The 26,356-nt window shown below is 59.5% G+C and overlaps 2 protein-coding genes across 2 annotated transcripts; both read left to right on the top strand.

Moving 5' to 3' along the window:
* The first annotated feature begins 183 nt into the window (after nucleotides 1-183).
* PIK3C2B (phosphatidylinositol-4-phosphate 3-kinase catalytic subunit type 2 beta) lies at nucleotides 184-16,961 on the top strand. The gene is made up of 32 exons (XM_068995942.1): nucleotides 184-1,050; nucleotides 1,927-2,027; nucleotides 2,143-2,297; nucleotides 2,378-2,498; nucleotides 5,229-5,340; nucleotides 5,429-5,508; nucleotides 6,501-6,564; nucleotides 7,002-7,148; nucleotides 7,405-7,438; nucleotides 8,349-8,544; nucleotides 9,741-9,863; nucleotides 10,606-10,773; nucleotides 11,062-11,173; nucleotides 11,262-11,404; nucleotides 12,141-12,329; nucleotides 12,421-12,514; nucleotides 12,589-12,683; nucleotides 12,785-12,965; nucleotides 13,247-13,354; nucleotides 13,444-13,536; nucleotides 13,656-13,785; nucleotides 13,980-14,116; nucleotides 14,228-14,397; nucleotides 14,893-15,049; nucleotides 15,140-15,249; nucleotides 15,336-15,537; nucleotides 15,625-15,749; nucleotides 15,826-15,943; nucleotides 16,110-16,191; nucleotides 16,286-16,392; nucleotides 16,477-16,605; nucleotides 16,680-16,961. Exons 1-32 carry the CDS (start codon nucleotides 184-186, stop codon nucleotides 16,866-16,868), a joined length of 4,839 nt encoding a protein of 1,612 aa, XP_068852043.1. The 3' UTR covers nucleotides 16,869-16,961.
* Nucleotides 16,962-17,989: 1,028 nt separating this feature from the next.
* On the top strand, nucleotides 17,990-25,852 carry PPP1R15B (protein phosphatase 1 regulatory subunit 15B). The gene is made up of 3 exons (XM_068995644.1): nucleotides 17,990-19,597; nucleotides 23,238-23,399; nucleotides 25,114-25,852. Exons 1-3 carry the CDS (start codon nucleotides 18,197-18,199, stop codon nucleotides 25,168-25,170), a joined length of 1,620 nt encoding a protein of 539 aa, XP_068851745.1. The 5' UTR covers nucleotides 17,990-18,196; the 3' UTR covers nucleotides 25,171-25,852.
* Nucleotides 25,853-26,356: the final 504 nt, after the last annotated feature.

Raw genomic sequence — 26,356 nt, 5'->3', positions numbered from 1 at the left:
GGGCTGCCCACCCGTTCATCCCCACCTTTCCCTATTCCCGGTGCCCATCCATCAATCCCTCACCTTCCCCTATTCCCAGACACCCGTGGGCTGCCCATCCATTAACCCCTCGCCTTTCCCGGTTCCCAGGAGGCCGGAGCAGCAGGATGCCGTTCTCCTGACCCTGATCCCGATCCCGGCAGGATGTCGGGCCCCGGCGAGCACTGGCCGGCGCTGGAGTCGGTGGGGCTGAGCCGCAAGGAGCTGGCGTTGGCCGAGGCGCTGCAGATGGAATACGACGCCTTATCCCGAATCCGCCAGGACAAGGAGGAGAGCCGGGCCAGGAAGGAGCAGCCCCAGGAGCGTTCCCTCATCTCCTGGGACGACCCCGCTGACAGGAACGGCTGCAGGGACATCAAAGCGGCGCGGGGGCTCTCCGGCTCCGACCCCGCGCTCAGCTACAACGTCCCCGCTGCCCCCGAGGGTCCCCAAGCGCCACCCGGGCCCAGCCCTCCCCGGCCGGACCCGCAGCCCTGGCGGAAGGGCCCCCTGAGCGGGGATTACCTGTTCATCCTCGAGGGCTCACGGCGCGATTTCCTCGGGGAGCCCCTCAACGGCTCCGAGCCCCACGACGGCGGCAGCTCCCCCAAAAAGCTCTCGCCGCCGCCGCTGCCCCCCCGGCACTCGCTGTGGGGCTGTCCCGAGGGCGGCCAGCGCTCGGGGAAGGCGTCCCCGCTGTCCCCCAAGGGCCAGGGCCAGCCCAGGGACATCAACATGTTCTCGGTGGCGCAGGACAAGCTTTTGGGGCGCCGCATCTCCCAGGAGGATCCCTACGGCGTGGACGCCATCACCTGCCTCAACCTCAAGTCCACCTACGAGTCTGAGGTGCTGCGGGAAACTTCCCGGGGCTGGAAGGAAGGCAGGAGCATCCTGGAGAAGGAATCCAGCGGGAAGCCGGTGGCACGGAGCAAGACCATGCCCCCGCAGGTGCCCCCGCGGACCTACGGACCCCGCTCGGGCAGCAGGAAGAACCTGGCACCCAACAAGAACCGCAGGATCTCCGTGGAGCCGGTGAGAGGCTTCCCACTGCTGCCCTTGGAATTGGGGTGGGAAAGGAGCTGGGAATTCAGCGCTGGGATGTCCTGGAGCTGCGTGTCCTTCACCCCGGGCGGGTTGTCCTTGTCCCACCCTCGTGGCTCGTTGGAATTTTGTGTGGGATGCGGGAAGAGGTGTCCGAGCATGGAGACATCCCATGAGCCAGCCCTGCCCAGAACCCCAAAACTGGAGGTCCCATGGGCCACACCCTGGAATGCCCACGGCAGGGGCAGAATTCCAGCTGTGGCACAGCAGAGCAGGGGATAAACGCCAGGAAAAGTCCCCTTCCTCAGGGACCTGGGCTCACTCTCCGGGTCACTCGTGGCTCTCCAAGTGCCAGAACCTCATTAGGAAAGAGAATTAAAATCTCCTGGAGCAGCCGCAGCATTCCCAGCTCCTCCCGGGAGCCCTTCCCAGGCTGATCGCTGTGACAGAGCCGCCTTTGTCCCTGGCAGGACAAGGACAGAACCCTGAGGACCCCCCTGGCACAGCAGTGCCACCTGCCCTGGGTGGGGACAGCAGCGGGCAGCGTCCCCTGCGGCACCCCCACAGCCTGGGGACAGTCCCTGCCCATCCTGCTGCTCCTCAGCTCCATCCCTGCGGGATATCCCCAGAAATGGCCACTTTTGGGAGGGCTCTGGGGGTCTCCCAGCCATGGGCAAGGGGCCCAAACCCCCCCTGTGCTGGCCACATCCCCCACACCACTGCAGGGCCACCTCTGTCCCCTCCGCGGTGGCCCTGGGGTGGCACAGGCTGCTCCAGCGAGTGATCTGGTGATCCCCACGGGGGTGGGCTTCAGGCTGGACCCCCAGGGGTGGCCCCCAGCTGACGGGCTCGTGTCCTGCCCCCCAGGTGGCCCCCCGGCCGCACTCCTTGGCCAACGGCTACGAGCTCTTCGAGGTGTCCGAGGAGCGGGACGAGGAGGTGGCCGCGTTCTGTCACATGCTGGACGTGTGAGTACCCAAACAAGACAAAACCCCCCCCCCAAAACGGGTGATTTTGGGGGGCGTGGGGGGACAACCCCCCCACAAATCCATCAGGATCCCCGATCCATCCCCGATTCCTCAGGCTGCGCTCCAGCTCCGGCAGCACGGATTATTCCGGGACGGGCCTGGTGTGGAACGCCGTGAACCTGAGCCCGGAGCAGCTGGGCCACGGTGTCAGCCTGAAGGTGACAGTGGTGTGTGACAGCCTGAGGGAGCCCCTCACCTTCACCTGCGACTGTGAGTGCGATCCAACCCCCCGGGAGAAGCTGGAATCCCGCTATTCCCGCCGTTCCCAGCGTTCCCACCGTTCCCCACAGGCTCCTCCACCGTGGACCTGCTCATTTACCAGGCCCTGTGCTACACCCACGACGAGCTCCACGCCGTGGACGTCGAGGATTTCCTGCTCAAAATCTGCGGCCTGGAGGAATTCCTGCAGAAGTGAGTGGCTGTGGATAATGGAGGAGGGGGGGGGGAAATGGGGAAAATCCATCCCAGGCACCCTGGGGCTGATCCCAGAGAGCACAGCAGGAGTTTCTCCGCTCTTCTTCCTGCCTCTGGAGCCTCTCCTGCCAAAAGCGGCGTGTTGGGAATGTGGCTCCCGGCGGCAGGGTGTCGGTCAGGCTGATCCCCACGCGCCTGGAAAACGGGCTGGGTAGCTGGGAGCTGCCAAAAATGCTTTTTGGAGAAGAATTCCTAAAAGCCATGTCAGGAAGCGGAGCCCGGCTTCTCCCAGCCCTGGATAAATCCCAGGAGAAGGAGGGAGAGGGATGCGGGATTTCAGGAACACTGGGGCAGTGCCAGGGATGGGCAAAGGGGATCCCATCCCTCCTTCCCTCCTGCCTTTCCTGGAGGAATTCTGCCTTTCCTGGAGGAATTCTGCCTTTCCAGAGGGTTTGGAGGTTGGGGAGAGTTCTCTGCGGAGGGAGAAGCAGCAGCTGCGGCATTCCCAGCCTTTCCCGGGGCTGGAGCCAGCTGCTGCCGCTGGAGAGCTGCCCCTGGAGCCGGCTCTGCCGCGGGAATTGGGACCTAAAGGGACGGATGGGAATGGCTTGGGATCGGGAGAGGCTTTTGAGGGAGCCCAGAGCTGCTCCTGGCACCCCGAGGGGCTGCAGGGCCACCAAAAGAGGATTCAGGGCCATCCCAAGGGATTTCAGAGCCACCCAAAAGGGGCTTCAGGGCCACCAAAAGGAGCTTCAGGGCCACCTCGAGAGGCTTCAGGGCCACCTCAAGGGGCTTTGGGGCCACCCAGAGGGAATTCAGGGCCACCCTGAGGGGCTGTTCCCAACGGTGCTGAGCCCCTGTGATGCCAAACAGCCCCATCCAGGTGTGTCCAGCTGTATCCAGGCGGGCACAGCAGCCCTGGGGCGCTCAGAGCTGCCAGGGCCGGATCCATCCAGCTGTGGGATGGCATTCCCAAAGGGATGAACCCCATTTTCTAGCGGGGAGCAGCTCCCTGGGCACGGAGCAGACCCCACGGGACATTTCCCGGTATCTCCCAGGGCCCTCAGAGTTCTCTGGGAAAGCCCCAGGACACAAAGCCCCTTTTGTGGCCGATCTTTTCTTCCCACATCTTCCCGTGGCCCAGGAGATGCTGGAAGTGCCAAAACCCTCCCTGCAGAGCCGGGCAGGCCCTGGAGCTGTGCTCGGCATCCCGAGCCACTGTCACGGGATTCCCGTGGGATTTATCCAGGGCTCCATCGGCTCCTTCCGCCCGGAGCCAGCGAAGGAAGCGGGGCTGGAGGGGTCCCACTCCAGGGAGGCTTCCCCGGGGGATCAGGATGTCACTCCCTGCTCCAGGGTTTTCCCTGCCATTCCCAGCTCCAAGGTTCACCCCAATCCCACTCTCAGAGCATCCTCCAGCCCCTCAGATTCCCACAGATCACTGGGGTGGGTCCTGCTCCAGATCCACTTCCCACACCAGTGGGATCAGGATTCCTGCTTTAAGGTTCCCACTGTCATTCCCAGCTCCAGGGTTCACCCCAATCCCACTCTCAGAGCATCATCCAGCCCCTCAAATCCATGCTCTGCTTCCCATGGATCGCTGCAGGGGTCTTGCTCCAGGGGTGCTTCCCACACCAGTGGGATCAGCCTGTCATTCCCAGCTCCAGGGTTCTCCCTGTCATTCCCAGCTCCAGGATTCCCCCTGTCATTCCCAGCTCCAGGGTTCTCCCTGTCATTCCCAGCTCCAGGGTTCCCCCTGTCATTCCCAGCTCCAGAGTTCTTTCTCCCTGTCATTCCCAGCTCCAGGGTTCTCCCTGTCATTCCCAGCTCCAGAGTTCTTTCTCCCTGTCATTCCCAGCTCCAGGGTTCACCCCGGTCCCACTCTCTGAGCATCCTCCAGCCCCTCAGATCCATGCTCTGCTTCCCACACACCTCTGGAGTGGGTCCTGCTCCAGATCCACTTCCCACGCCAGTGGGATCAGGATGTCATTCCCAGCTCCAGGGTTCTCCCTGTCATTCCCAGCTCCAGGATTCTTTCTCCCTGTCATTCCCAGCTCCAGGGTTCACCCCAATCCTGCTCCCAGAGCATCCTCCAGCCCCACAGATCCATGCCCTGCTTCCCACAGCTCCCTGGGCAGGTCCTGGCAGGCTGGGCTCCTCCACGCCCGGCTCCGGCGCCAGGCCCGGCTCGGGAGGGGAAGGAGGGAAAACAATTCCTCATTCTCTGGGTTTCCTGGTGCCACAAAGGTCCCTGCGCAGGCAGGGCGGCCGCCCTGAGCCCTGGCCAAGGCTGCCTGGGTGTGGGATATTGGAATGGGGTATTCCAGGCAGGATTTGGGGGCATCCAGGCAGGATCTTGGCGTGTGGGATGAGCGTGTGGGGCTCTCCCTGCGTGTTGGGTATCCACGAGCACACCCAGCCCCGCAGGAAGTTCAGCCTTGCTGGGAGCCCTAGCCAAGACTGCCTGGCCATGGAATTTTGGGATGGGGTGCCCCAGGAGGGATTTTGGGGCACTCCAGATGGGATTTTGGGGTGTGGGATGAGCCTGTGGGGCTCTCCCTGCATTCTGGGAAGCCAAGAGTTCACCCAGCCCTGCAGGAAGTTCGGCCTCGCTGTGAACCCATCCCAAGGCTGCCCGGCTGTGGGATTTCAGGATGAGGCACCCCAGGAGGGATTTTGGGATGGGATTCTGGGGTGTGGGCTGAGCCTGTGCCCTTATCCCTGCAGCAAACACGCCCTGGGCAGCCACGAGCACATCCAGCACTGCAGGAAGTTCGACATCGACATCCGGCTGCAGCTGCTGAGGAGGAGGGGGGTGCGCAGCGACCTGGCCCGCACGGTGGGTGTGGGACATTGGGGGGGTCAGCGGGGTCAGTGCCACCTCCCTGCGGCCGGAGCGGCCCCGCTCAGCCTCTGTGTGTCCCCAGGCCAGCGATGACCAAAGCCCCTCCACCCTCAACCACTACATCCACCTGCAGGAGCGGCCCATCAAACAGACCATCAGCAGGTACGGCCGGGGGACACGGTGGCACCGTCCCCAGGGGCACATGGTGGCACTGTCCCCAAGGGGACATGTTGGCACTGTCCTTGGGGGCACATGGTGACACTGTCCCCAGGGGCACACGGTGACACTGTCCCAGGGGCACACGGTGGCACTGTCCCTTGGGACACACAGTGGCACTGTCCCCAAGGGGACATGGTGGCACTGTCCCCAGGGAGCACATGGTGGCACTGTCCCTCGGGGCACACGGTGGCACTGTCCCTTGGGGCACATGGTGGCACTGTCCCCAGGGGCACACGGTGGCACCGTCCCCAGGGGCACACGGTGGCACTGTCCCCAGGGGCACACGGTGGCACTGTCCCCAGGGGCACACAGTGGCACTGTCCCCGGGGGGCACACGGTGGCACTGTCCCCGGGGGCACACGGTGGCACTGTCCCCAGGGGCACACAGTGGCACTGTCCCTGGGGCACACGGTGGCACCGTTCCAGGGGCACACGGTGGCACCGTCCCTGGGGCACACGGTGGCACTGTTCCCAGGGGCACACGGTGGCACCGTCCCCGGGGCACACGATGGCACTGTCCCTGAGGCACACGGTGTCACTGTCTCGGGGGGCACACGGTGTCACTGTCCCCAGGGGCACACGGTGGCACCGTCCCCAGGGGCACACGGTGGCACCGTCCCCTGAGGCACACGGTGGCACCGTCCCTGGGGGCACATGGTGTCACTGTCCCAGGGGCACACGGTGACACTGTCCCTGGGGCACACAGTGGCACTGTCCCCAAGGGGACACGGTGGCACTGTCCTCGGGGGCACACGGTGACACCGTCCCTGGGGGCACACGGTGGCACCGTTCCAGGGGCACACAGTGGCACTGTCCCTGGGGCACACAGTGGCACTGTCCCTGGGGCACACAGTGGCACCGTCCCCAGGGGCACACGGTGGCACCGTCCCCAAGTGTCCCCTGGCCAGGGCTGAGCGCTGTCCTCTGTCCCCCAGGCAGGCCCTGAGCCTCCTCTTCGACACCTTCCACAACGAGCTCGACGCTTTCCTGGCGGCCGAGGTGAGGGCAGGGATGGACGGGGGCGGTTTTGGAGTCACTTGGGGGTCACTTTGCCTTTGGGGTGGGTTCTTTTCTCTTTTCCTTGTGGGATTCTAGGGGTGTGTCAGAGAAAGGAACCCTGGAATATCCCAGATCCATAAGGATTATCAATTCCAACCCCTGGCCCTGCCCAGACACCCCAAAATCTGTGCACCCCTGGGAGTGTTGTCCTGGAGCGCTGGCAGCTTTGGGGCTGTGCCCATTTTTGGGGGGAGCCTCTCCAGTGCCTCACCACCCTCCGGGGCAAAACCTTTCCCTAAAATCCACCTAAAAAGAGCAGAAAACTGGGAAAACCGAGGCACAAACTGCTCTGCTCCCAGTGCCGGGGGTGTGATGGGGACCAGCCCTGCCCCCTCGGCTGCTGTGGGGTCCCACTCCAGCCCCTCTCCCCCTTCCAGGGAGATTTCCCGCTGAAGGCCGAGCGGGTGATCCAGTCGGTCATGGCCATCTGCAACGCCCTGGCGGCCGTGGAATCCCAGGAAATCACCGCAGCCCTCAACCAGATGCCGCCCTGCCCGTCCCGCATGCAGCCCAAAATCCAGAAGGTGAGCGAGGGGCACCTGGAGGGCTCGGCCAGGAGCTGGGAGGGGGAAAAAAAATTGTCACATCTGGCTCCATTCCCTCCTTTCTCCTCATGGAAAATCCCAGAATAACCGGGAGCAGGCCTGGATCTGGCAGCTCGGGGTGGTTACGTAAAATCCGCCTTGGCAGCGCCGGGCTGGAGCTCAGGGGGTTTTCTTGTGGTTTTTCTCTTTTTTTTTTGTGGTTTTGTTTTGTTTTTTGTTTTTTTTCCCTCCACAGGATCCAAATGTTCTGGCCAAGAGGGAAAATCGAGGTATTTCTCTTCTCCTGCTCCCCCTTTCTGGGCTCAAGTTCGTGGTGCTTTTCATCTTGAAACCCCTCCTCCCCCTTCCATTCTCGAGGCCAAAAACGGGTTGGAAACCGGTCTGGTTGAGGAAAAAAAAGAAAAAAAAGAGGATTTTGGGGGGTGTTGCTGCTCCTTGTGAGCTCCAAATGGGAAACCTGGGATTCCCCCTACTCCAAATGGGAAGTTTGGAATTCTCCCCATCGTTAATGCATCCCTGGGTGGGGGAAACCAGCGTGGGGGTTCCAAATCCAGATTTGAGGGATGGATCCCTGAGGGACTGATGGATCCATGAGGAACTGATGGATCCCTGAGGAACTGATGGATCCATGAGGGATTGACGGATCCATGAGAGATTGACGGATCCATGAGGGATTGATGGATCCATGAGGGATTGATGGATCCATGAGGAACTGATGGATCCATGAGGGACTGATGGATCGATGAGAGATTGATGGATCCATGAGGGATTGACAGATCCATGATGGACTGATGGATCCATGAGGGATTTATGGATCCATGAGGGATTGATGGATCCATGAGGAACTGATGGACCCATGATGGACTGATGGATCCATGAGGGACTGATGGATCCATGAGGGACTGATGGATCCTTGAGGGATTTATGGATCCATGATGGACTGATGGATGCATGAGGAACTGATAGATCCATGAGGAACTGACGGATCCATGAGGAACTGATGGATCCCTGAGGAACTGATGGATCCTTAAGGGATTTATGGATCCATGAGGGACTGATGGATCCATGAGGGATTGATGGATCCATGAGGAACTGACGGATCCATGAGGAACTGACAGATCCATGAGGAAATGACAGATCCCTGAGGGCCTGATGGATCCCTGTCCGGGCTTCCCACAGAGAGGATCGTGGAGAGCCTCACGGCCGCCATCCTCAACCTGGTGGAGCTCTACTGCAGCACCTTCAACGCCGACTTCCAGACGGCCGCGCCGGGGAGCCGCGAGCTGGGTGTGGCCCAGGAGGCGCGGCTGCTCAGCTGTCCCCTGTCCTTCACCGTCTACGCCACCCACCGCATCCCCATCACCTGGGCCGCCAGGTAAGGGGCTCACCTGGGTGAAATCCCCCCTTCCGAGTCGTGTTTCTATCCCAGGGATTCCCAGGAATGTTGGGAATAAGGGGTGAGACACCCCCTGAGTGTCCTGGGTTGGGATTGAAGGGAAGGAGCGGTGGTAAAATCGGGATGTTCTGAGCCGGGAGGGTGCGTGAAAGGCGCTGAGGGTGTGGCAGGGAAGGGTTGTGAATCGTGGGATATCCTGAGTGGGGAGGAAGCATCAATTCCAGCTCCTGGGATTCCCCAAGGTCCTGCAGTGTGCCAGGGAATGCTGGCACTGGGACACCCCAAAATCCCAGCATGTTCCTGGGAATGCTGGCACTGAGACACCCCAAAATCCCACTGTGTGCCTGGGAATGCTGGCACTGGGACACCCCAAAATCCCAGCATGTTCCTGGGAATGCTGGCATTGGGACATCCAAAACCCCAGCATGTTCCTGGGAATCCTGGCACTGGGACACCCCAAAATCCCAGCATGTTCCTGGGAATGCTGGCACTGGGACACCCCAAAATCCCAGCATGTTCCTGGGAATGCTGGCACTGCGATGCCCCAAAACCCCAGCATGTTCCTGGGAATGCTGGCACTGCGACGCCCCAAAACCCGCGGCTGCTCCCAGGATCGCTGGCACTGCCAGGCAGGGTGGCATGTCGCCGCCGCTCGGGCCGGGCTGGCTCATCCCGCACAGCCCGGGGCCACCGGGGGGGAGGTGACAGATGGCCCCACGCGGCGGCCCCGCGACAGCGGCGTGGCCCCTTTGTTCCGCTGCTCGGTGCCCGTGCCTGGCGCGGGGGGGACCGGGACAGGACCGGGAGAGGACCGGGAAGCGGGGGGGGAAGTGGTGACAGCGGCGCCGGCAGAGCCGCCCCGCCGGGGACCCCTCGCCTTTGTCCTTGTCCTTAATGTATTCCCGTGGTGAGTGGCTCCGAACAAAGCCCGAGCCTGGGAAATGCCGCCAGCCCCTGACCCCCGCGCCCCCAGCCCTGCCCGGATTGTCGCTCGGCACCTGCCACATGGCACGGCCCCCCCGTGTGCCGGAATGCTCCGTGCCATATGGCGCTGGGGACACCGGGGCTGGGGGGGAGGTGGTGTCCCCGTTCTGCCCCCCTTTCCCACCCTTGGAGCAGGATTTAGGGGGTCCGGTGGCCCCGCGCGGCTCATTTGGGGTTTTTTTTTCCCGCAGCTATGAAGATTTCTACCTCTCGTGCTCCCTCAGCCACGGCGGGAAGGAGCTGTGCAGCCCCCTGCTCACCAGGAAGGCCCCCGTCCACAAATACCTCTTCCACCTCATCATTTGGGACCAGCAGTAAGGGCAGCACCCCGGCCCTGGGGTGGGCACGGGGGTCGCGGTGCCCACCCACGCTGCCTTCCTCCTCCTCCTCCCCTGCTCCTCTCCGCGCCGGTTTTTGGGTGTTGGAAGCTTTGGTGTCATCCCTGGGAATAGCACCCGGATCTTCCCCCGCCCTGGGAAAGGGGATCTGCTCCCAAAATAGCGCCGGGAGCAGGCGGGGAGGCCGCGCTGAGCCCTCGCTACGCCTGGCATCTGCCTGGCATCCACAGCGGCCTGGGGAGGGGAGGTGGGGATGGGACGGGATAATTTTAGAAGGCGCCGGTGCCCCCAAGGACAGGCGCCCGGCGGGACGGCGGCGAGCGGAGCGATCCCGGGATCAATCCCCTTCCCGCGGGATGTAGCTGCCACCCCGGGATCCCTGGGAGCGTCAGAGAGGAATCCCAGCCCCGGGGTCCCACGCAGCACCCTCGGGTTGTGGGGCAAGGTCAGTGCCCGGCGGGGGCTCTCCGTGGAGGGCCCTGTTCCCTGCGGTCACCTTCCCGGGACGGAGAGCGTGGCCGGACTTCCTGGAGCTGGGACAGCACCAGCTGGCTGTCCCCAAACCTGCAGGGTGTCTGGCCATGGCACGGGACTTCCAGGGACACCCCGGTGCCAGCAGCAAAGGTCTCAGTGGGGCTGGGTTCTCCTGGGGCATCCCAAGGAGGGGACTGGGAGAGCCCATCCCCGGCTCCCTGAGCCCTCGGCCTCTCTCCCGCAGGATCTGCTTCCCGGTCCAGGTGAACCGTCTGCCCCGGGAGACCCTGCTCAGTGTCACCCTGTTCGCCGTGCCCGTGCCACCCCCGGGCAGCTCCTCTGACGCCAACAAGCAGCGGCGGGTCCCCGAGGCCCTGGGCTGGGTCACCACCCCGCTCTTCAACTTCAGGCAGTACGTGGGGTGTGCCAGCACCCTGGGCATGGCGAGGGGCTGGGCTGGCATCCCTGGGGGGTGCAGGAGGATCCCCAATGCCATGGGGTCCCCAGGACCCTGGCCACAGTGAGGGGCTGGGCTGGCATCCCTGGGGGGTGCAGGAGGGTCCTCAGCACCTTGGGGTCCCCAGCACCTCAGGGCCCCAGTGCTGTGGGGTCCCCAGTGCCTCAGTTCAGCACCGGCAGCGGTGCCACCCTCCTGCCCCAGCGGAGGGACCCCCCAGTGCCACCCTTTGTCCTCCCCCAGGGTCCTGACCTGCGGGCGGAAGCTTCTGGGCTTGTGGCCGGCGACTCAGGACAACTCCAGGGCCAGGTCGAGTGCCCCCAACTTCAACCAGCCCGACAGCGTCATCCTGCAGGTACCTCCTGGCATTCCAGAGGCACATTCCCCCCTCCCAAAGCTCCACGTGGGGGTCCCCTCACCCTCTGCCTCTGCCCCTGCCCCAGATCGACTTCCCCACCTCGGCCTTCGAGGTGAAGTTCACCAACCCGCCTGCGGCCGAGTTCAGCCCCAGGTACGAGTTCGGCAGCCTGGGGGAGGAGGACCAGCGCCAGCTGCGGGAGGCCATGCAGAAAAAATCACTTTATTGGTAAATAAACCTGGGGGTGGCATTGTCCTGCTGGGGGGGACACTGGTGACACCCCCCGGCACGCACAGGGGGTGTCCGAGGGCCTGATCCTCCCTCCGGGGCTGCAGCTGGAGTTTTCCAGAGCTGGGTGTTATCAGTTCTCCCGTGCTCTGCCCTCCCTGCTGTCCCTCTCCACGGGGACAGCTGACCGGTCCCTCGGCCAGCCTGGCACGGCCGAGCCGGCCGGAGTTGTCCGGGGGGATCAGGTGTCAGCAGCTGAGCAAAGTGCGGGGGGTGCTCGGCCAGCGGGGCTGGCTCGGGGGTCCCTGGGCAGGGGGACAGCCAGGGACAGCTCAGTCTCCCCTGGGCACGGGGCCTCGGGTCCTGGCTGGTCCCCAGCAGGGTCCGGCTGTCCATCAGCCCCTCCTTTCCATGGGTAGGGCCATGAGGGGTTGCAGGGAGAGCTCGGGGGGGATTTACTGGGGTTCCAGTAAGTGGTGGGGGCAGAGGGGACACGCACCCCATCCTGCCACTCCCGTCCCATCCATGTGTTTTGGGGTCACAGGGATGCCACCTCCCCATCCTGCCATTCCCATCCCACCTATGTATGATGGGGACACAGGGATGCCACCTCCCCATCCTGCCATTCCCATCCCACCCATGTATGATGGGGACACAGGGATGCCACCTGCCCACCATCCCACCCCTATCCCACCCCGCCACGCCCTCCCTGACCCCTGTCCCCATGTCCCCGCAGGCTGACGGACGCAGACCGGCAGCGGCTCTGGGAGAAGCGGTGCCACTGCCACGCGTCCCCCGGCACCCTGCCCATGCTGCTGGCCAGTGCCCCCAGCTGGGACTGGGGCTGCCTGCCTGACATCTACGCCCTGCTCAGCCAGTGGACCTCCATGAGCCACCAGGACGCTCTGGGGCTGCTGCATGCCACGTAAGCCACCCGTGGGCTGTGGGGACGATTCCATCCCATGTGGTGGTGGCAGGAGGGCACTGTCACCCCACGGGACGTGTCCTGGCTGCAGGTTCCCGGACCAGGAGGTGAGGAGGACGGCCGTGCAGTGGATCGACTCCATCTCGGACACGGAGCTGCTGGATTACCTGCCCCAGCTGGTCCAGGTGCGTGGTGGCACCGGGATGTGCCACGGGGTGCCCGCCGGTGCCACCGTGCCCCGACACTGTCCCTGGCGCAGGCCCTGAAGTACGAGTGCTACCTGGACAGCCCCCTTGTGCGCTTCCTCATGAAGAGGGCGATTTGCGACCTGAAGATCACCCACTACTTCTTCTGGTGGGTTTGAGGGGCTCTGGGAGCGCCGGGGGGGACTCCCCACGTGTCCCCAAGCTGGGGGGCACCCTGAGCCCGGCCTGACCCCGCGTGTCCCTGAGCAGGCTGCTGAAGGACGGCCTCAAAGACTCCCAGTTCAGCATTCGGTACCAGTATCTACTGGCAGCGCTGCTGTGCTGCTGCGGGAAGGGGCTGCGCGAGGAGTTTGACCGGCAGTGCCTGTTGGTCAGCACGCTGGCCAGGCTGGCACAGCAGGTCCGGGACGCTGCCCCGTCCGCCCGCCAGGTGGGTGCCGGGGCGCCGGGAGGGGTACAGAGGGTGCTGGGTGTCAGTCCCCTGTCCCATCCCATGCCCACCTCGTGCCATGCCCATCCTGTGCATGTCCGTCCTATCCCGTGTCTGCCGTGCTTTTTGCCCACTCTATCCCATGCCTACTCCATCCCATGCTAACCCTTAATCATGCCCACCCCTCTCTCTCCCATCCCATCCCATCCCATCCCATCCCATCCCATCCCATCCCATCCCATCCCATCCCATGCCCACCCCACCCCATTCCCACCCCGCAGGGCATCCTGCGTGAGGGGCTGGAGGACGTGGCGCAGTTCTTCAAGGCCCACGGCTCGTGCCGGCTGCCGCTCAGTCCCAGCCTGCTGGTGAAGGGCATCGTGCCCCGGGTGAGTGCCATCCCTGGGGGGCTCAGGGGGCTCCTCTGCCCGCTCCTCTGCGGCCCACCCTGACCAGCTGCCCCTCGCTCCCGCGGCAGGACTGCTCCTACTTCAACTCCAACGCCGTCCCGCTGAAGCTCTCCTTCCAGAACGTGGATCCGCTCGGGGAGAACATCCGGGTCATCTTCAAGGTGAGCCTGGAGCCCTTGGCCATGCCCAAATCCTGCCCCAGCCCCCCGAGATCGCCCTTGCTGCTGGCTCTGCTGGCTCTCCCCCGGCTCTGACGGCTCTGGTGGCTCTTCCCTGGCAGTGTGGCGATGACCTGCGGCAGGACATGCTGACGCTGCAGATGATCCGCATCATGAACAAGATCTGGGTGCAGGAAGGGCTGGACATGCGCATGGTCATCTTCCGCTGCTTCTCCACCGGCCGCGGGCGAGGTGAGATGGAGTTTGGCTGTCCCCAAGGGTCACCAGGCTCTGGGTGGGGCTGGGGATGGCTCAGGACATGCTGGGGTCTGATCCCACCAGCCTATCCCTATCAGGCAGTGGTGATGGGTGGGTTGGTGGCAAAGGGGGTCAGGGTCTCGCTGTTTGGGGTTGGAAGGGTCTCACCCCGCTGTCCCGGCTGCCAGGCATGGTGGAGATGATCCCCAACGCCGAGACCCTGCGAAAAATCCAGGTGGAGCACGGCGTGACGGGCTCCTTCAAGGACCGGCCGCTGGCGGACTGGCTGCAGAAGCACAACCCTGAGGAGGATGAGTACGAGAAGGTGAGGGAGAGTCCCTGCTCCTCGTGTCCCCCATTCCAGGGACCAGCCCCTCGCTTCCCATCACATCCATCCTTCCTCCACACTTGTCCTTCCCTCCCTCCTTCCTCGCAGGCCGTGGAAAACTTCATCTACTCCTGCGCCGGCTGCTGTGTGGCCACCTACGTGCTGGGCATCTGTGACAGGCACAATGACAACATCATGCTCAAGACCACGGGCCACATGTTCCACATCGATTTCGGCCGGTTCCTGGGCCACGCCCAGATGTTCGGCAACATCAAGAGGTGAGAGAGGCCCCTGGGACCTCCTGCCCTCTTCCCTGCGGAGGGGGAAGCTCCCTGTCCTTGTCCTGGTGGTGGGTGACCTCTTCCTCTCCATGTCCTGGTGGTGGGTGACTTCTCCCTGTCCTTGTCTTGGTGATGAGTGACCTCTTCCTCTCCATGTCCTGGTGGTGGGTGACCTCTCCATGTCCTCATCCCAGTGGTGGGTGACCTCTCCCTGTCCTTGTCCTGGTGGTGGGTGACTTCTCCCTGTCCTTGTCCTGGTGGTGGGTGACCTCTTCCTCTCCACATCCCAGTGGTGGGTGGACCTCCCTCTCCTTGTTCTGGTGATGAGTGACCTCCTTCTCTCCTTGTCCTGGTGATGAGTGACCTCTCCCTCTCCATGTCCCAGTGGTGGGTGACCTCTCCCTCTCCATGTCCTGGTGGTGGGTGACCTCTCCCTCTCCTCATCCTGACCCCCATCCCTGCTCACTTTGTGTCTCCTGTCCCCCGGCGCAGGGACCGGGCGCCGTTTGTCTTCACCTCGGACATGGCGTACGTCATCAACGGCGGGGACAAGCCCTCCAGCCGCTTCCACGACTTCGTGGACCTGTGCTGCCAGGCCTACAACCTGATCCGCAAGCACACCCACCTCTTCCTCAACCTGCTGGGCCTGGTGAGAGCCGGGGGGGCCGCGAAATTCCCCTCAGCATGGCACAGGGGTCCCTTTGTCCCCTGTCCTCATCCCTGTCCTCATCCCTGCCAGATGCTGTCCTGTGGCATCCCCGAGCTCTCCGACCTGGAGGACCTCAAGTACGTCTACGACGCGCTGAGGCCGCAGGACTCTGATGCCGATGCCACCACCTACTTCACCAGGTAGGGGACACGTGTGGGTGACGCAGCAGGAGCGGCTGGAGGCTCCCTCGGATGGTGGCACTGAGCACGCGGTGGCCTCGTTGCAGGTTGATCGAGTCCAGCCTGGGCAGCGTGGCCACCAAGCTCAACTTCTTCATCCACAACCTGGCACAGATGAAGTTCACGGGCTCGGACGCCCGGCCCACGCTGTCCTTCGCCCCCCGCACGCACACCCTCAAAACGTCCGGCCGGATCCGCGACGTCTTCCTCTGCCGCCACGAGAGGGTCTTCAACCCCAGCAAGGGCTACGTGAGTGGGGACAGCTGGGGACAGGCCCAGGCTGCGCTCGGCGTGCCCCAGCTTCCCATCCCACGTCACAGCCCCACCTCTCTGCAGACCTACGTGGTGAAGGTGCAGCGGGACAGCCCGGGCGAGGTGACCTTCGTGCAGCGCACCTTCGAGGAGTTCCAGGAGCTGCACAACAAACTGCGCCTTCTCTTCCCCTCCTCGCTGCTGCCCAGGTACCCCTGCAGCCCCCCAGACCTCCAGGGGTCCCCCACAGCCCCCCAGGACCACCCTGAGTGTCCGTCCCTGCAGCTTCCCCAGCCGGTTCGTCATCGGGCGCTCGCGGGGCGAGGCGGTGGCCGAGCGGCGCAAGGAGGAGCTCAACGGCTACATCTGGCACCTGATCCACGCCGCCCCCGAGGTGGCAGAGGTGGGGACATGGGGTTGGGGAGGTGGGGACAGCTCCAGGGCCACCAGCAAGGTGGGGAAACGCTTGGGGACAAAGCACCTTGCAAAGCATCGGCGCGTGCCCCGGTTTTGGATGGCGGGGTTGTTGTCACCGCTGTCACCACTGATGTCACCTCCTGGCCCCACAGTGTGACCTCATCTACACCTTCTTCCACCCCCTGCCCCGGGATGAGAAAGCGGCTGGAACCAACCCGACCCCAAAGCCGGCAGGTGGGGACGGGGTGATTTTGGGGGGTGATGGCAGGGGGTGACATCAGGGGTGTCCCATCCCATCCTATCCCATCCCTCCCGTCCCCCTCTCCAGACGCCACGTGGGCTCGATCCCTGGGCAAAGTCGGCGGGGAGGTGAAACTCTCCATCTCCTACAAGAACAACAAGCTCTTCATCATGGTGATGCACATCCGAGGGCTGGTAGGATCACGGCACCCGTGGGAGCGGGGTGGGGGGTCTGTCCCCATCCCTCTGCTCACGGGGTGTCCCCACTGTGCCCCACAGCCACCCCTGCAGGACGGCAACGACCCCGACCCCTACGTCAAGACCTACCTGCTGCCTGACCCCCAAAAAACCACCAAGAGGAAAACCAAAGTGGCCCGAAAAACCTGCAACCCCACCTACAACGAGATGGTAGGCGGGATGGGGACGGATTCGGGGCATTCCCGGGGACCGTGGCTGAGGGTTCATCCCGTTGTGTCCCACAGCTGGTGTACGACGGGATCCCCCGGGGGGACCTGGAGCAGCGGGAGCTGCGGCTGAGCGTGCTGAGCGAGGAAGGCTTTTGGGAGAACATCCTGCTGGGCGAGGTGGGAATTCGCCTCCGTGACCTGGACCTGGCTCAGGAGAAGATGGGCTGGTTCGCCCTGGGCTCCCGCGGCCACGGCACCCTCTGAGTCCCCCCACCCCGGGACCCCCGGGTGGTGTCCCCGAGGGGCACTGCCCAGGTGTCTCCTTTTTTTAAGTTTACCTTGTGTCAAGGGAGCAACGCGGGGAGGGAGGGCCGGGGCGGAGCGTGGGGCGGTTCGGGGGTTATTTCTTCCTTTGGGATATCCGTATTTTAATTTTTTTTTAAATAACGAGTAGCGTGAGCACCGGGGCACAGGGGAGGGGATGGTGGCACAGGGGGGTTGGGGAGGGGGGTGTGGACCCCAGCACCCTCCCCCCTCCACCCCAAGGAACCGGGCAATTCCCACCGCGGGGAATTCGCTCCCAAAGGAGAGCGGCGTGGCGGGGTGCCCGTCCCGTGTGGTTGCCGGCCACCCTTCGTGTCCCCGTGCCCTGGGGACATCCGTGTCCTCCCCGCCTGCCACCCGGCCCCGGGGGCGGGCTTGGTGCCTGTGGTGCTTTGTTTACAGCGACAGCTCCGTAAACGGACGAAATGTTTCTCAGGATCGAGAATAATTAACTTTAACCTTTATATTAAAAGTTTTAAATATTAAATCTGGTGGCGATTGGGGCGGGGGGGGGGGGGGGCGGCGTGGCTTCTTAGGGGTGGGGGAGTTGGGAATCTCCTGCATTGGGACCCTCCGGTGTCGGGACCCTCCTGGCTGGGAATGGGATAAAAAAAGGGGATGAAAGGCACGGGGTGGCACATCTGTCCACACCTCTGCCCGCACGCCTCCCTGCAAATTCACCGCACATCTGGGCACACATCTGGCCGCCGCACTCTCCACCACGCCGAGTCCTGGGGGTCTGCGATCTGCCTCCCTCAACACCCCCAGGGTCCTCCAGCTCCTCTCCCAGTGCGCTCCTCACCCACCGCTGCCCCTGGGGCTGACAAAGTGTCCCCGAAGTGTCCCCAAAGTGTCCCCAAAGTGTCCCATGCCCAACCCCGGGGGGCACCGGGGTCCCCCCGCGCCCCCCGCCCACCCCGGGACCCCGCCGCGCCGCCAGGGGGCGCTGCCGCCAGCCGCGCGCTGGCTGATGCAATCCCCGCGGGGCGTGGCCAGGCGGGAAAGTGGGCGGAGCCTCGCCGACACCGCCCAATGGGAGGCGGTGACGCGCGGTGGGCGGGGCGGAAACGGTGACGCCCCTCCCGTCCCTCTCGGGGCGGAGAGCGCCGAGGCGGCGGCGCCGCCATTTTGTGCTGAAGCTGCTTCAGGATGGAGTCGAAACCCGAAACGGAGCTGCCCGCCTCCCCCCGAGCCTTCAGACCCGCCGCCCCGCCACGGAGCGCCGCTCCACACGCACCTCCGCATCGCTGGCAGCGCTGAACGGCGCCATGGAACACAGCGGTCGCGAACGCGCCGGCCCCGGCTTGGGATGGGCCCGGTTGGGCCTGGCCGCGGCCTGGCCGAAGCTGGCGGGGCCCAACGCGGCGCCCGCGGGCGGCTCGTCCCAGGCGAGCCCGCCCTTCTCGTGGCTGCGGGTGGTGTCGCAGCTGCTGTCGCCGCTGCCCGCCCTCCTACAGCGGCTGCTGCCCGGCGCCGCGCTGAGCTCCGCGCTGTGCCCCGCCAAGGCACCGCCGCCGCTGGTGCTGCTGCCGAAGGCCGACACCTCGCTGGACTGGGTCGAGGAGGAGCCCCTGGAGAAGCGGCCGGAGGGCGGCCCGGAGCCCCCGGCAGGGCTGTGGGAAGCCGGGCTGGTACGGAGCGGCCTGGGAGCCCTTCCCATGGACTGGTACGTGCTGGGTTTGGAGCAGGGCAAGAGCCACCTGCCCCAGCCCCTGCGAGCCGAGGGCTTGCCCGAGGCTGAGTTCCTCCGCAGCAAGCGCCTGGCGTTCCTCCAGCGCTGGCATCTGCCCGTGCCGGACCCCGACCATGGCTACCACAGCCTGGAGGAGGAGCAGCAGCAGCACAGGGGTGTCCGCCGAGAAATGGGGGAGCAGCGCGGCGATGCTGGGGATTTGGAGCAGCCCGAGGATGCAGGGAGACAGCCTGGAGGCGTCCCCGTGGAGCAGGAGGGGCTCCGGGATGCGGCTGAGGAGGGAGAAGCCTTGGCTGAAGAGGAGGGTGAGGACTCGGAAACAGAGCAAAACTTCCCGATTTCCACCAGACCTGCCTGTGCGAATAAATTAATCGATTATATCATCGGGGGAGTATCCAGTGGGGAGGAGAGTGAGGATGAGGAAGACTGGGATGATGATGATGATGATGATGGGTTTGATAGCGAAGTGCTGCCCTCGGACTCAGAGGCCGACAGCCAGGACGGGGAGAGGCTTCATCTGTGGAATTCCTTCTACAGCTTGGATCCCTACAACCCTCAGAATTTCACAGCCACCATTCAGACGTCTTCCAGCGATCCGGGAAAGGTAATGTCGGACATGGAGGAGGAGGAGGAGGAGGAGGAAGACTCGTGGGCAGAGTCCTCTGAGGGCTCTCCTAGTTCCGAGGAGGACGAGTGGGACTGTGAGAGCGTGGATGAGGCAGAAAGCTTGAAGCTTTGGAACTCGTTCTGTAGCTCGGACGATCCCTATAACCCTTTAAACTTCACGGCCGCCTTTCAGACAGCGGAGAAAAAAGGGACGCCCGGTTTGGAAGGGGCAGAGAGGCCGAGTTCTGTCCCTGCTGAGCACTTCGCCGTGTGTAGGGTGCAGCTGGAGAAACACAACTGCGGGGTCACGGACTTGGGGCAGCGCGGGATTCTGTGCGGGGAGAAAACTGCGAATTCCAAGCGGAAAAAGGTACAGATTCTCCTCATCATTTTGTGTTTTAGGATTGTTAAAAAAAACAAACAAACAAAACAACCAACAACCCCACGCTGCGCCAAGCAGGGGGCGGGGGTGAGGTCACTTGTGCCAGCATTCCAGACCGTGCTTCCATATGCGCTGATTATTTCCCTGGAATGTTGTGTCTCATCCTTGGCACGTGATGGGAAATTTTGAGACATCGGGGTGATTAATTTCTTCTGTAGGCTCTCGAGTTGGGTTTCCGTTTTGAGGTGTAATTTTCGTTCTGTTTCTCTTGCGGCTTCGACGTCAGAGAAACTCCAGGGCTGGGGGTGTAAATTTTTCCCTGAGAAACTCCAGAGCTGTAAGGGGTTTCCCTGGAAAGCACCAGTTTCGGTTAAAAGGAAGTTATTTAGGTTTGTTTGGGTTTTTTTTAACCCAAGCAGGCTTGTCCGTGTTCTGGAGTAAACTCAAGTTTCTGTATAAACTATCCTAATATTACCATTTTCCATTTAAGAGAATATTAAATATGACAACATTTATACTATAAATATATATAGTTATTTATAGAACAGTTACTTATAGAACAGTTATTTATAGAAGGGATGTCATCAAAAACTGGACTTTTGAGCCCAAACCGGCAGTGTAATTTGATTTTTTGAGGGATTTGGGCATGCCCAAATCCTGTACTAGGATGCAGATAAATAAGGAATTCGTCCTAAATTTTTGTGGTGCTGCAGATGTTCAGGGTGGATACCTCAAACATCTGGATGAGGGATGGTGGAACAAGTCATGCAAATAGAAAATATGCTTCATTCTTAAGTGTTTCTACAGCAGATATTTTTATTTTCTCCCTTAATTTAGATTAATAAATTAATTTAGAGCGCTCCCAAGTCCCGGGGCTGCAGCAGGAATTTTTGGCCCAGGTGCTGCTGGTGATTCCCGTGCCGTGGTGAAAGAAGGGATGAGCTGGCTGCAATATCCCAAATGATGTCAGAGCCTCGGGAATTGTGCCCCAGGCTGGCTCAGACTGATGTAAAAAGGCTGCAAGGTGGGGACGGGCTGATGTAACAGCTCCTGAAGCAGGTGCTTGCATCAGGGCCAGGCACAACAGCACAATCCCCAGGTATTCGCGGGAATTCTTGGGGTCATTCCTCCAGCTCAAGGCCATTCCCACTTGGAATCTTGCAGTATTTACGCTCCCAAAGCCATAAAAGCTGGGAATGTTTGTTGCACTTAGGACTCAGCACTGCTCTGAGGGCACGTGGGACCTGCTGGCCCTGCTCCCACAGATACCTGGGATCAGGGGATTTCTGGATCCTCAGCTGCTGATTGTTTTTGGAGTCATCTCTTCATCCTATCCTTGGACCTGACACGTCCAAGGCCGGGTTGGAACAGCCTGGGACAGTGGGAGGTGTCCCTGCCCGTGGAGTGGGATGAGCTTTACATTTCCATGGTTTTTTTCCTGCTTCCAGGAGTATTTGTCCCACAGCAGAGTTTGTTTTGAGGAATCAATCCTGCTTCCAGAGGTGCTGACAGTTCAGTTTGTGCCTTTTCATAGCTAAATGCAAAGGCACAAATAATTCAGCAGGGGCCTGAAATAAGCTGGGTTTAACTCAGACTTAAATCCTTCCTATAGTCTTCATCTAAACCCTGCCAAGTGGAGATCCTGAGCCTCTAAGTTCCTTTATTTACTTAAAATAGCTTAATAGCTGTTAAAAGTAGCAAAAGTGACGCTTTTGGGTGTGTGTGTTTTTAATTTCCTTTCGTCAGCTTCACCCCCAGCTGGAAGTGGGGGAATTGTTGCAGTCACGTAGGGATGAGTGTTCCTTCCTTATCTGTCCGAGCCATTCCCGTTCTCGTGGTGACTCCTGGTGACTCACGGGGCTCTTGACTCCACAGCCGTTCTGCCCTTTATTTTTTGGGAGGGGGAGGTTTGTTACATAACCCGCAGCAATCCCAATCCCAGCCGTTTTCCTGGAGCACATTCCCAGCCTGGAGTGTCCTGGCACGGCCCTGGCTGAGGTTACGACCCAGGGAACACGGTGTGAGTTCACAGAGGCCTCTTCCAGCGTAGGGGAAGAGAGGTCCGGGACACAGGGCTTGGAAGAGGGTAAAAGGGAATTAACGGGGTTTTTGCAGAGGTTTTTCATGTACTGCCTTTTTCCCTGGCAAAGTGTAACTTAGTGACAGGAGAGGAAAGAATTTTGAAACTGTTTCGTCTCCTGCACGCCTAAGAGAGGAGAGTTTTCTCCCCACCTTATCCCAAAATTCAGCAGATCTTGCGTCCTCGGAGGTCAGATTAGGAAAGTACTGAAAAAGCTGTCGTACAAAAGATTGAACTAGATTTTTAGGGTATTTATGTCCAGGTAAAGAAAGGTAGCTTTGACCTTGGTGGTATATTTCTCTATGGTGTGCAGAAACCTCAGATCCCATTAGGAAAGCAACACCACAAATCCTCAACCCCAACTCACCAAAAAGGAGGAAAAGAAAAAAAAAAAGAGAAAGTTTGCACCGGCACCAGCTTAAGACAGGAGCCCCTAAACCAGCAGGGAAATACTCACCAGGATTCTGGATTTACCACGGGAAAGGGGCGGCCTTGAGTAACTCTGGAGTAGCTGAGGAGTATTTTAGTCCAGGCAAGTCAGCAGCTGGGTGGTTTTAAAGCTGAAGGTGAAATATTTTGGGCGGGAATGGGGAGTAAATCATGGAATCATGGAATTCCAGCTGGTTTGGGTTGAAGGGACCGTAAAGCTCATCCCACTCCATGAGCAGGGACACCTCCCACTATCCCAGGATGCTCCAGCCTGGCCTGGGGACACTCCCAGGGATGGGGCAGCCACAGCTTCTCTGGGAATTCCATCCCAACTCTTCCCTACCCTCACAGGGAAGGATTTATTCCTAATATCCCATCTAAAGCAGCACATGGAATCCTGGAATTGTTTGGGTTGGAAGGGATCATCCAATCCCACAGGCAGGGCCACCTTCCACTATCCCAGGCTTCCATTTTCCCCCTTTTCCCCCTTTTCCCCCTTTTCCCCCTTTTCCCCCTTTTCCCCCTTTTCCCCCTTTTCCCCCTTCTCCCCCTTCTCCCCCTTCTCCCCCTTCTCCCCCTTCTCCCCCTTCTCCCCCTTCTCCCCCTTCTCCCCCTTCTCCCCCTTCTCCCCCTTCTCCCCCTTCTCCCCCTTCTCCCCCTTCTCCCCCTTCTCCCCCTTCTCCCCCTTCTCCCCCTTCTCCCCCTTCTCCCCCTTCTCCCCCTTCTCCCCCTTCTCCCCCTTCTCCCCCTTCTCCCCCTTCTCCCCCTTCTCCCCCTTCTCCCCCTTCTCCCCCTTCTCCCCCTTCTCCCCCTTCTCCCCCTTCTCCCCCTTCTCCCCCTTCTCCCCCTTCTCCCCCTTCTCCCCCTTCTCCCCCTTCTCCCCCCATTATCCAACCTGGCCTGGGACACTTCCAGGGATGGGGTAACCACAGCTTTTCTGGGAATTCCATTGCAGTCCAGAATTTCTTCCCAATATCCCATCCAGCCCTACCCTCAGAGAAAATTCCTGAACCTTTCAGCGCTTTTAGGTGTTTAAGAACTTTCATTGAAAACCCAAACCATACCCATTTAAAGTTCCATTTGGTGAGAATTCCTGACTCAAATCCTTCTTTTTTCCAGGTCACATTCCTTGAAAAAGTGACTGAGTATTACATAAGCAGCGAGGAGGACCGGAAAGGGCCCTGGGAAGAGATGGCACGGGATGGATGCAGGTTCCAGAAACGCATCCAGGAGACTGAGGAAGCCATAGGATATTGCCTGACCACAGAGCACAGACAGAGGGTATTCCATAGGCTCCAAGAATCCCATTCCCAGAGGACTGATCCCTTCTAGCACCTTAAAACTCCTGGAAGTTGCCTGACCCTTTAAATTAATGAAACCTCCTGAGCGAGAAGTGGCAGCTGCATGTGCTGAAATGGGGAGGAAAAGTGGGATTTTCCTTTTTCCCACTTGGATACTGAACAAACAAATTCCCATTTTGCTCTCCAGATAAAATCCCTGGAGCTCCCTGAAGGGTGAGGGTGCTCTAATTGCATTCCTGTTAATTAGCACTTGAGAGAACCAGACTGTTTGGGGTTCAATCCGTTCCCAAAAAATGCCTTTTCCTGCCATACCTTGGGAAGTGGGGACTGTTCAGTTGGATTTTTGCACTTTGGAAAAGAAAAGGAAAAAAAAAAAAGCAAAAAAAAAAAGCAAAACCTATTTTGAAGGAAATATTTATGGGGTTCATTCCCTGGAATTGCAGTTTTGATTTAAAATTCCCTGAGGAATGTGCTGGTGGGGTGGGGGTTTTTTTTGTGCTTTTCCATCTTTTCCACCTTCTCCAAAAGCCTCATTTATAAAAATCTTTTCCCTTAAGGGATTTTTTTCCCTGCTTTTTGCATGGAATAATCCAATGTTGGAGTGTTTCTGGAGCTTTTTGAGGTGTGATTATTCCACTCAGGAGCACTGGGGAGGCCTCTGGTGCCTCACAACCCCTTTGGTTTGATTGATTTTAAATAATTCCCTCCTCCAGGATTATTCCAGAGGGTTCTGGCTGCTTGTGCACCAAATCCCTTGGCTTTTAGGGCAAGGAAATGCCTCATCCCAATCAATAATTAAAGCTTCGAGGTACTTAATGAGGCTGTGGAAGATGCTTGAATTTAGGGAGGAAAATTCCCTAATTATTGAATTAATCTTTGCTGTAATTCTGCTTTGGGAGAGGGTTTGAAATGAATTTTTATATCCAATCTGCTTGTCCTGATAATTTTGAGGAGAATTATCTTGGGTTTAAGGAAATTTATGGCAAAATTTTCCTATTTTTTTTCCCAAAAAAATCAGTATTAACTCTGTATCTGCACTGGGGTCACCAAAAGCATTTCAGTGGGAGGAGAAAACTCTTTATTTATGTTCCTAATTTAAAATATTAAATTATTTTAGTCAAAAATCGTTGAGGGGAAAAGGGCGTTCGGAGCTGGAGGTTGGTGTGGGAGTTTTCCAAGCAGCTCACACGAGGGAATAATACCAGAAAAATTCCAATGTTTGCACAAAGTTGGGTGAATAAATCAATTATTTGTTCAGCTGGCCAGAATAATTTCCCTTTTGTAGAGCAAAAACCTAAAAATGCTTTAATTTTATCCTTAATTACTTCAGTTTTTAATTTGGAAGAAAACTACAGGGAGAAAATGATTTATTCCTGTTTTATCCTGGCTTGAAAAATCCCAGAATTTTGAGATTTATCCTTTAATTTTCGTGCCAGAAGTGGCTCCTTTGAGTTGAAAAATCACCTTTTTGTGGTGCCAGTACAACATTTAGGGGATTCATTCAATTAACAGTTGTGTAAATTCGAATGGAGCCCAAATTCCAGCTGCAAATGCCATTTTCCACCCCCAAAAAACTGGATTCTCCTTTCCTCCAAAAAATTCTAAATTGGAATCACACCCTCAAATCCTGAGAAACCCACTTGGAATTTTGGGAGGATTTTGCTGTCTCACTTTGGATCTGCTTTTTAATTTAGGGGGAAAAGTGGAATTCCAAGAGGAAAAATGTGTGGATTTATGCTCAGTGGCATTGATCATTCCAAGTGCTCCCAGGAAACCACACTACACTCATTTTCCCATGGATCTCCCAGTTCATTTTTTTCCCCATGGATCTCCTGATTCCTGGGATCTTTTGGGAACGTGGTGCTTCAGTTATTTATGGACAACTCGGATTTCTTGGTGCTTGGGAGAACCTTGGGAGCGCTGGGAATCGACAGCTGCCGATGTTTGCTTGGAAAAACGGAGAGATTGGAGCTAAACAAGGAACAGCTGCTGCTTCCAAAGGGCTGAAACCTTGGAAAAAGGAGGGGTTTTATCCATCTGCAGCATGTCCAGCATTCCCACTGCTTGGATGAGCTTCTCCCCCCCTCTCCAACCTCCTGTTTTCCAGGTAATCCAGCGGGAGATGGAATGGAATTAACACAAAATCCATCCCTGAGCATCTCAGAGCTCAGCATCCCCCTTTTCCTTATAAAATCCCTTCAAAAGTGTGGGGTGAGGGGGTGAAAGCAACGCTTGGAGGGCTTTAAATCAAAACTGTGATCAGCAGATTTTATTTTTGTATCATTTCGGGAAAAGTTGGATTTGGCTTTCTATGGATTTTCCTTGATTTGTGGCTGCTTTGTTGGGTTTTTTCTACCTAAAGTTCTATTTCTGTACATAAGAAACTATTCAGGACTAATCTGTGCGTTGTAATAAAGAGATTTGCAAGATAAATCGGGTTTGATCCGGGAAAATTTGGGGGAAAAAGCTGCAAAATCCAAGGATTTCTGGGTGGTGAGAAGCTGTGTTTGTCATTCCGAGGGTTTTAGAGCAGGGAATTCCATCACTGGGGCTCCTGTGGAGCTGGAATTCCAGGCAGGAGCTGGGAAGGAGGTGGCTGGAAGTGCTTTGTGCCCCAAAATTGGGGGTGGAGGTGCTTGGAGGCACCAACTGGATTTTTCCAGGGATTTCCAGGGATTGGGATGAAGGATTTTTGGGACCTCAGCCAAAATCCTGCTGCCACCTCCCTTTGGAGCAGGGTCAGTGTCACCCCAGGGCTCTGCTCCACCTGTGGTCATGCCCTGGGAATCTCTGGAATGTTGGGAGAATTTTGGGGAGAGATTCCAAGTTCCTGGTTGTTTATTCCTTAAAAAAAAAACAACCTTCACTCAGAATTCCCACCTTGGAGCACAATCCATGATTCCCCCTCACGTTTTCACCTCCTTCATCCCTAAATCC

Source organism: Aphelocoma coerulescens, chromosome 26 (genome assembly GCF_041296385.1).
Source record: "Aphelocoma coerulescens isolate FSJ_1873_10779 chromosome 26, UR_Acoe_1.0, whole genome shotgun sequence".
Lineage (NCBI taxonomy): Eukaryota > Metazoa > Chordata > Aves > Passeriformes > Corvidae > Aphelocoma > Aphelocoma coerulescens.
The sequence above is the reverse complement of the archived record's forward strand: the minus strand, read 5'-3'. Positions and strand labels throughout refer to the sequence as shown.

Excerpts from the sequence above, each read along its gene's own strand:
- PIK3C2B (XM_068995942.1), top strand. The coding sequence starts at position 184 with ATGTCGGGCCCCGGCGAGCACTGGCCGGCGCTGGAGTCGGTGGGGCTG. Across the intron at positions 13,355-13,443 it reads TGAAGGGCATCGTGCCCCGG|GACTGCTCCTACTTCAACTC; the intron begins GTGAGTGCCATC and ends CTCCCGCGGCAG. Across the intron at positions 15,750-15,825 it reads CCCTCCTCGCTGCTGCCCAG|CTTCCCCAGCCGGTTCGTCA; the intron begins GTACCCCTGCAG and ends CCGTCCCTGCAG.
- PPP1R15B (XM_068995644.1), top strand. The coding sequence starts at position 18,197 with ATGGAACACAGCGGTCGCGAACGCGCCGGCCCCGGCTTGGGATGGGCC. Across the intron at positions 19,598-23,237 it reads CGAATTCCAAGCGGAAAAAG|GTCACATTCCTTGAAAAAGT; the intron begins GTACAGATTCTC and ends TCTTTTTTCCAG. Across the intron at positions 23,400-25,113 it reads CCACAGAGCACAGACAGAGG|GGGGAAAAGTGGAATTCCAA; the intron begins GTATTCCATAGG and ends TTTTTAATTTAG.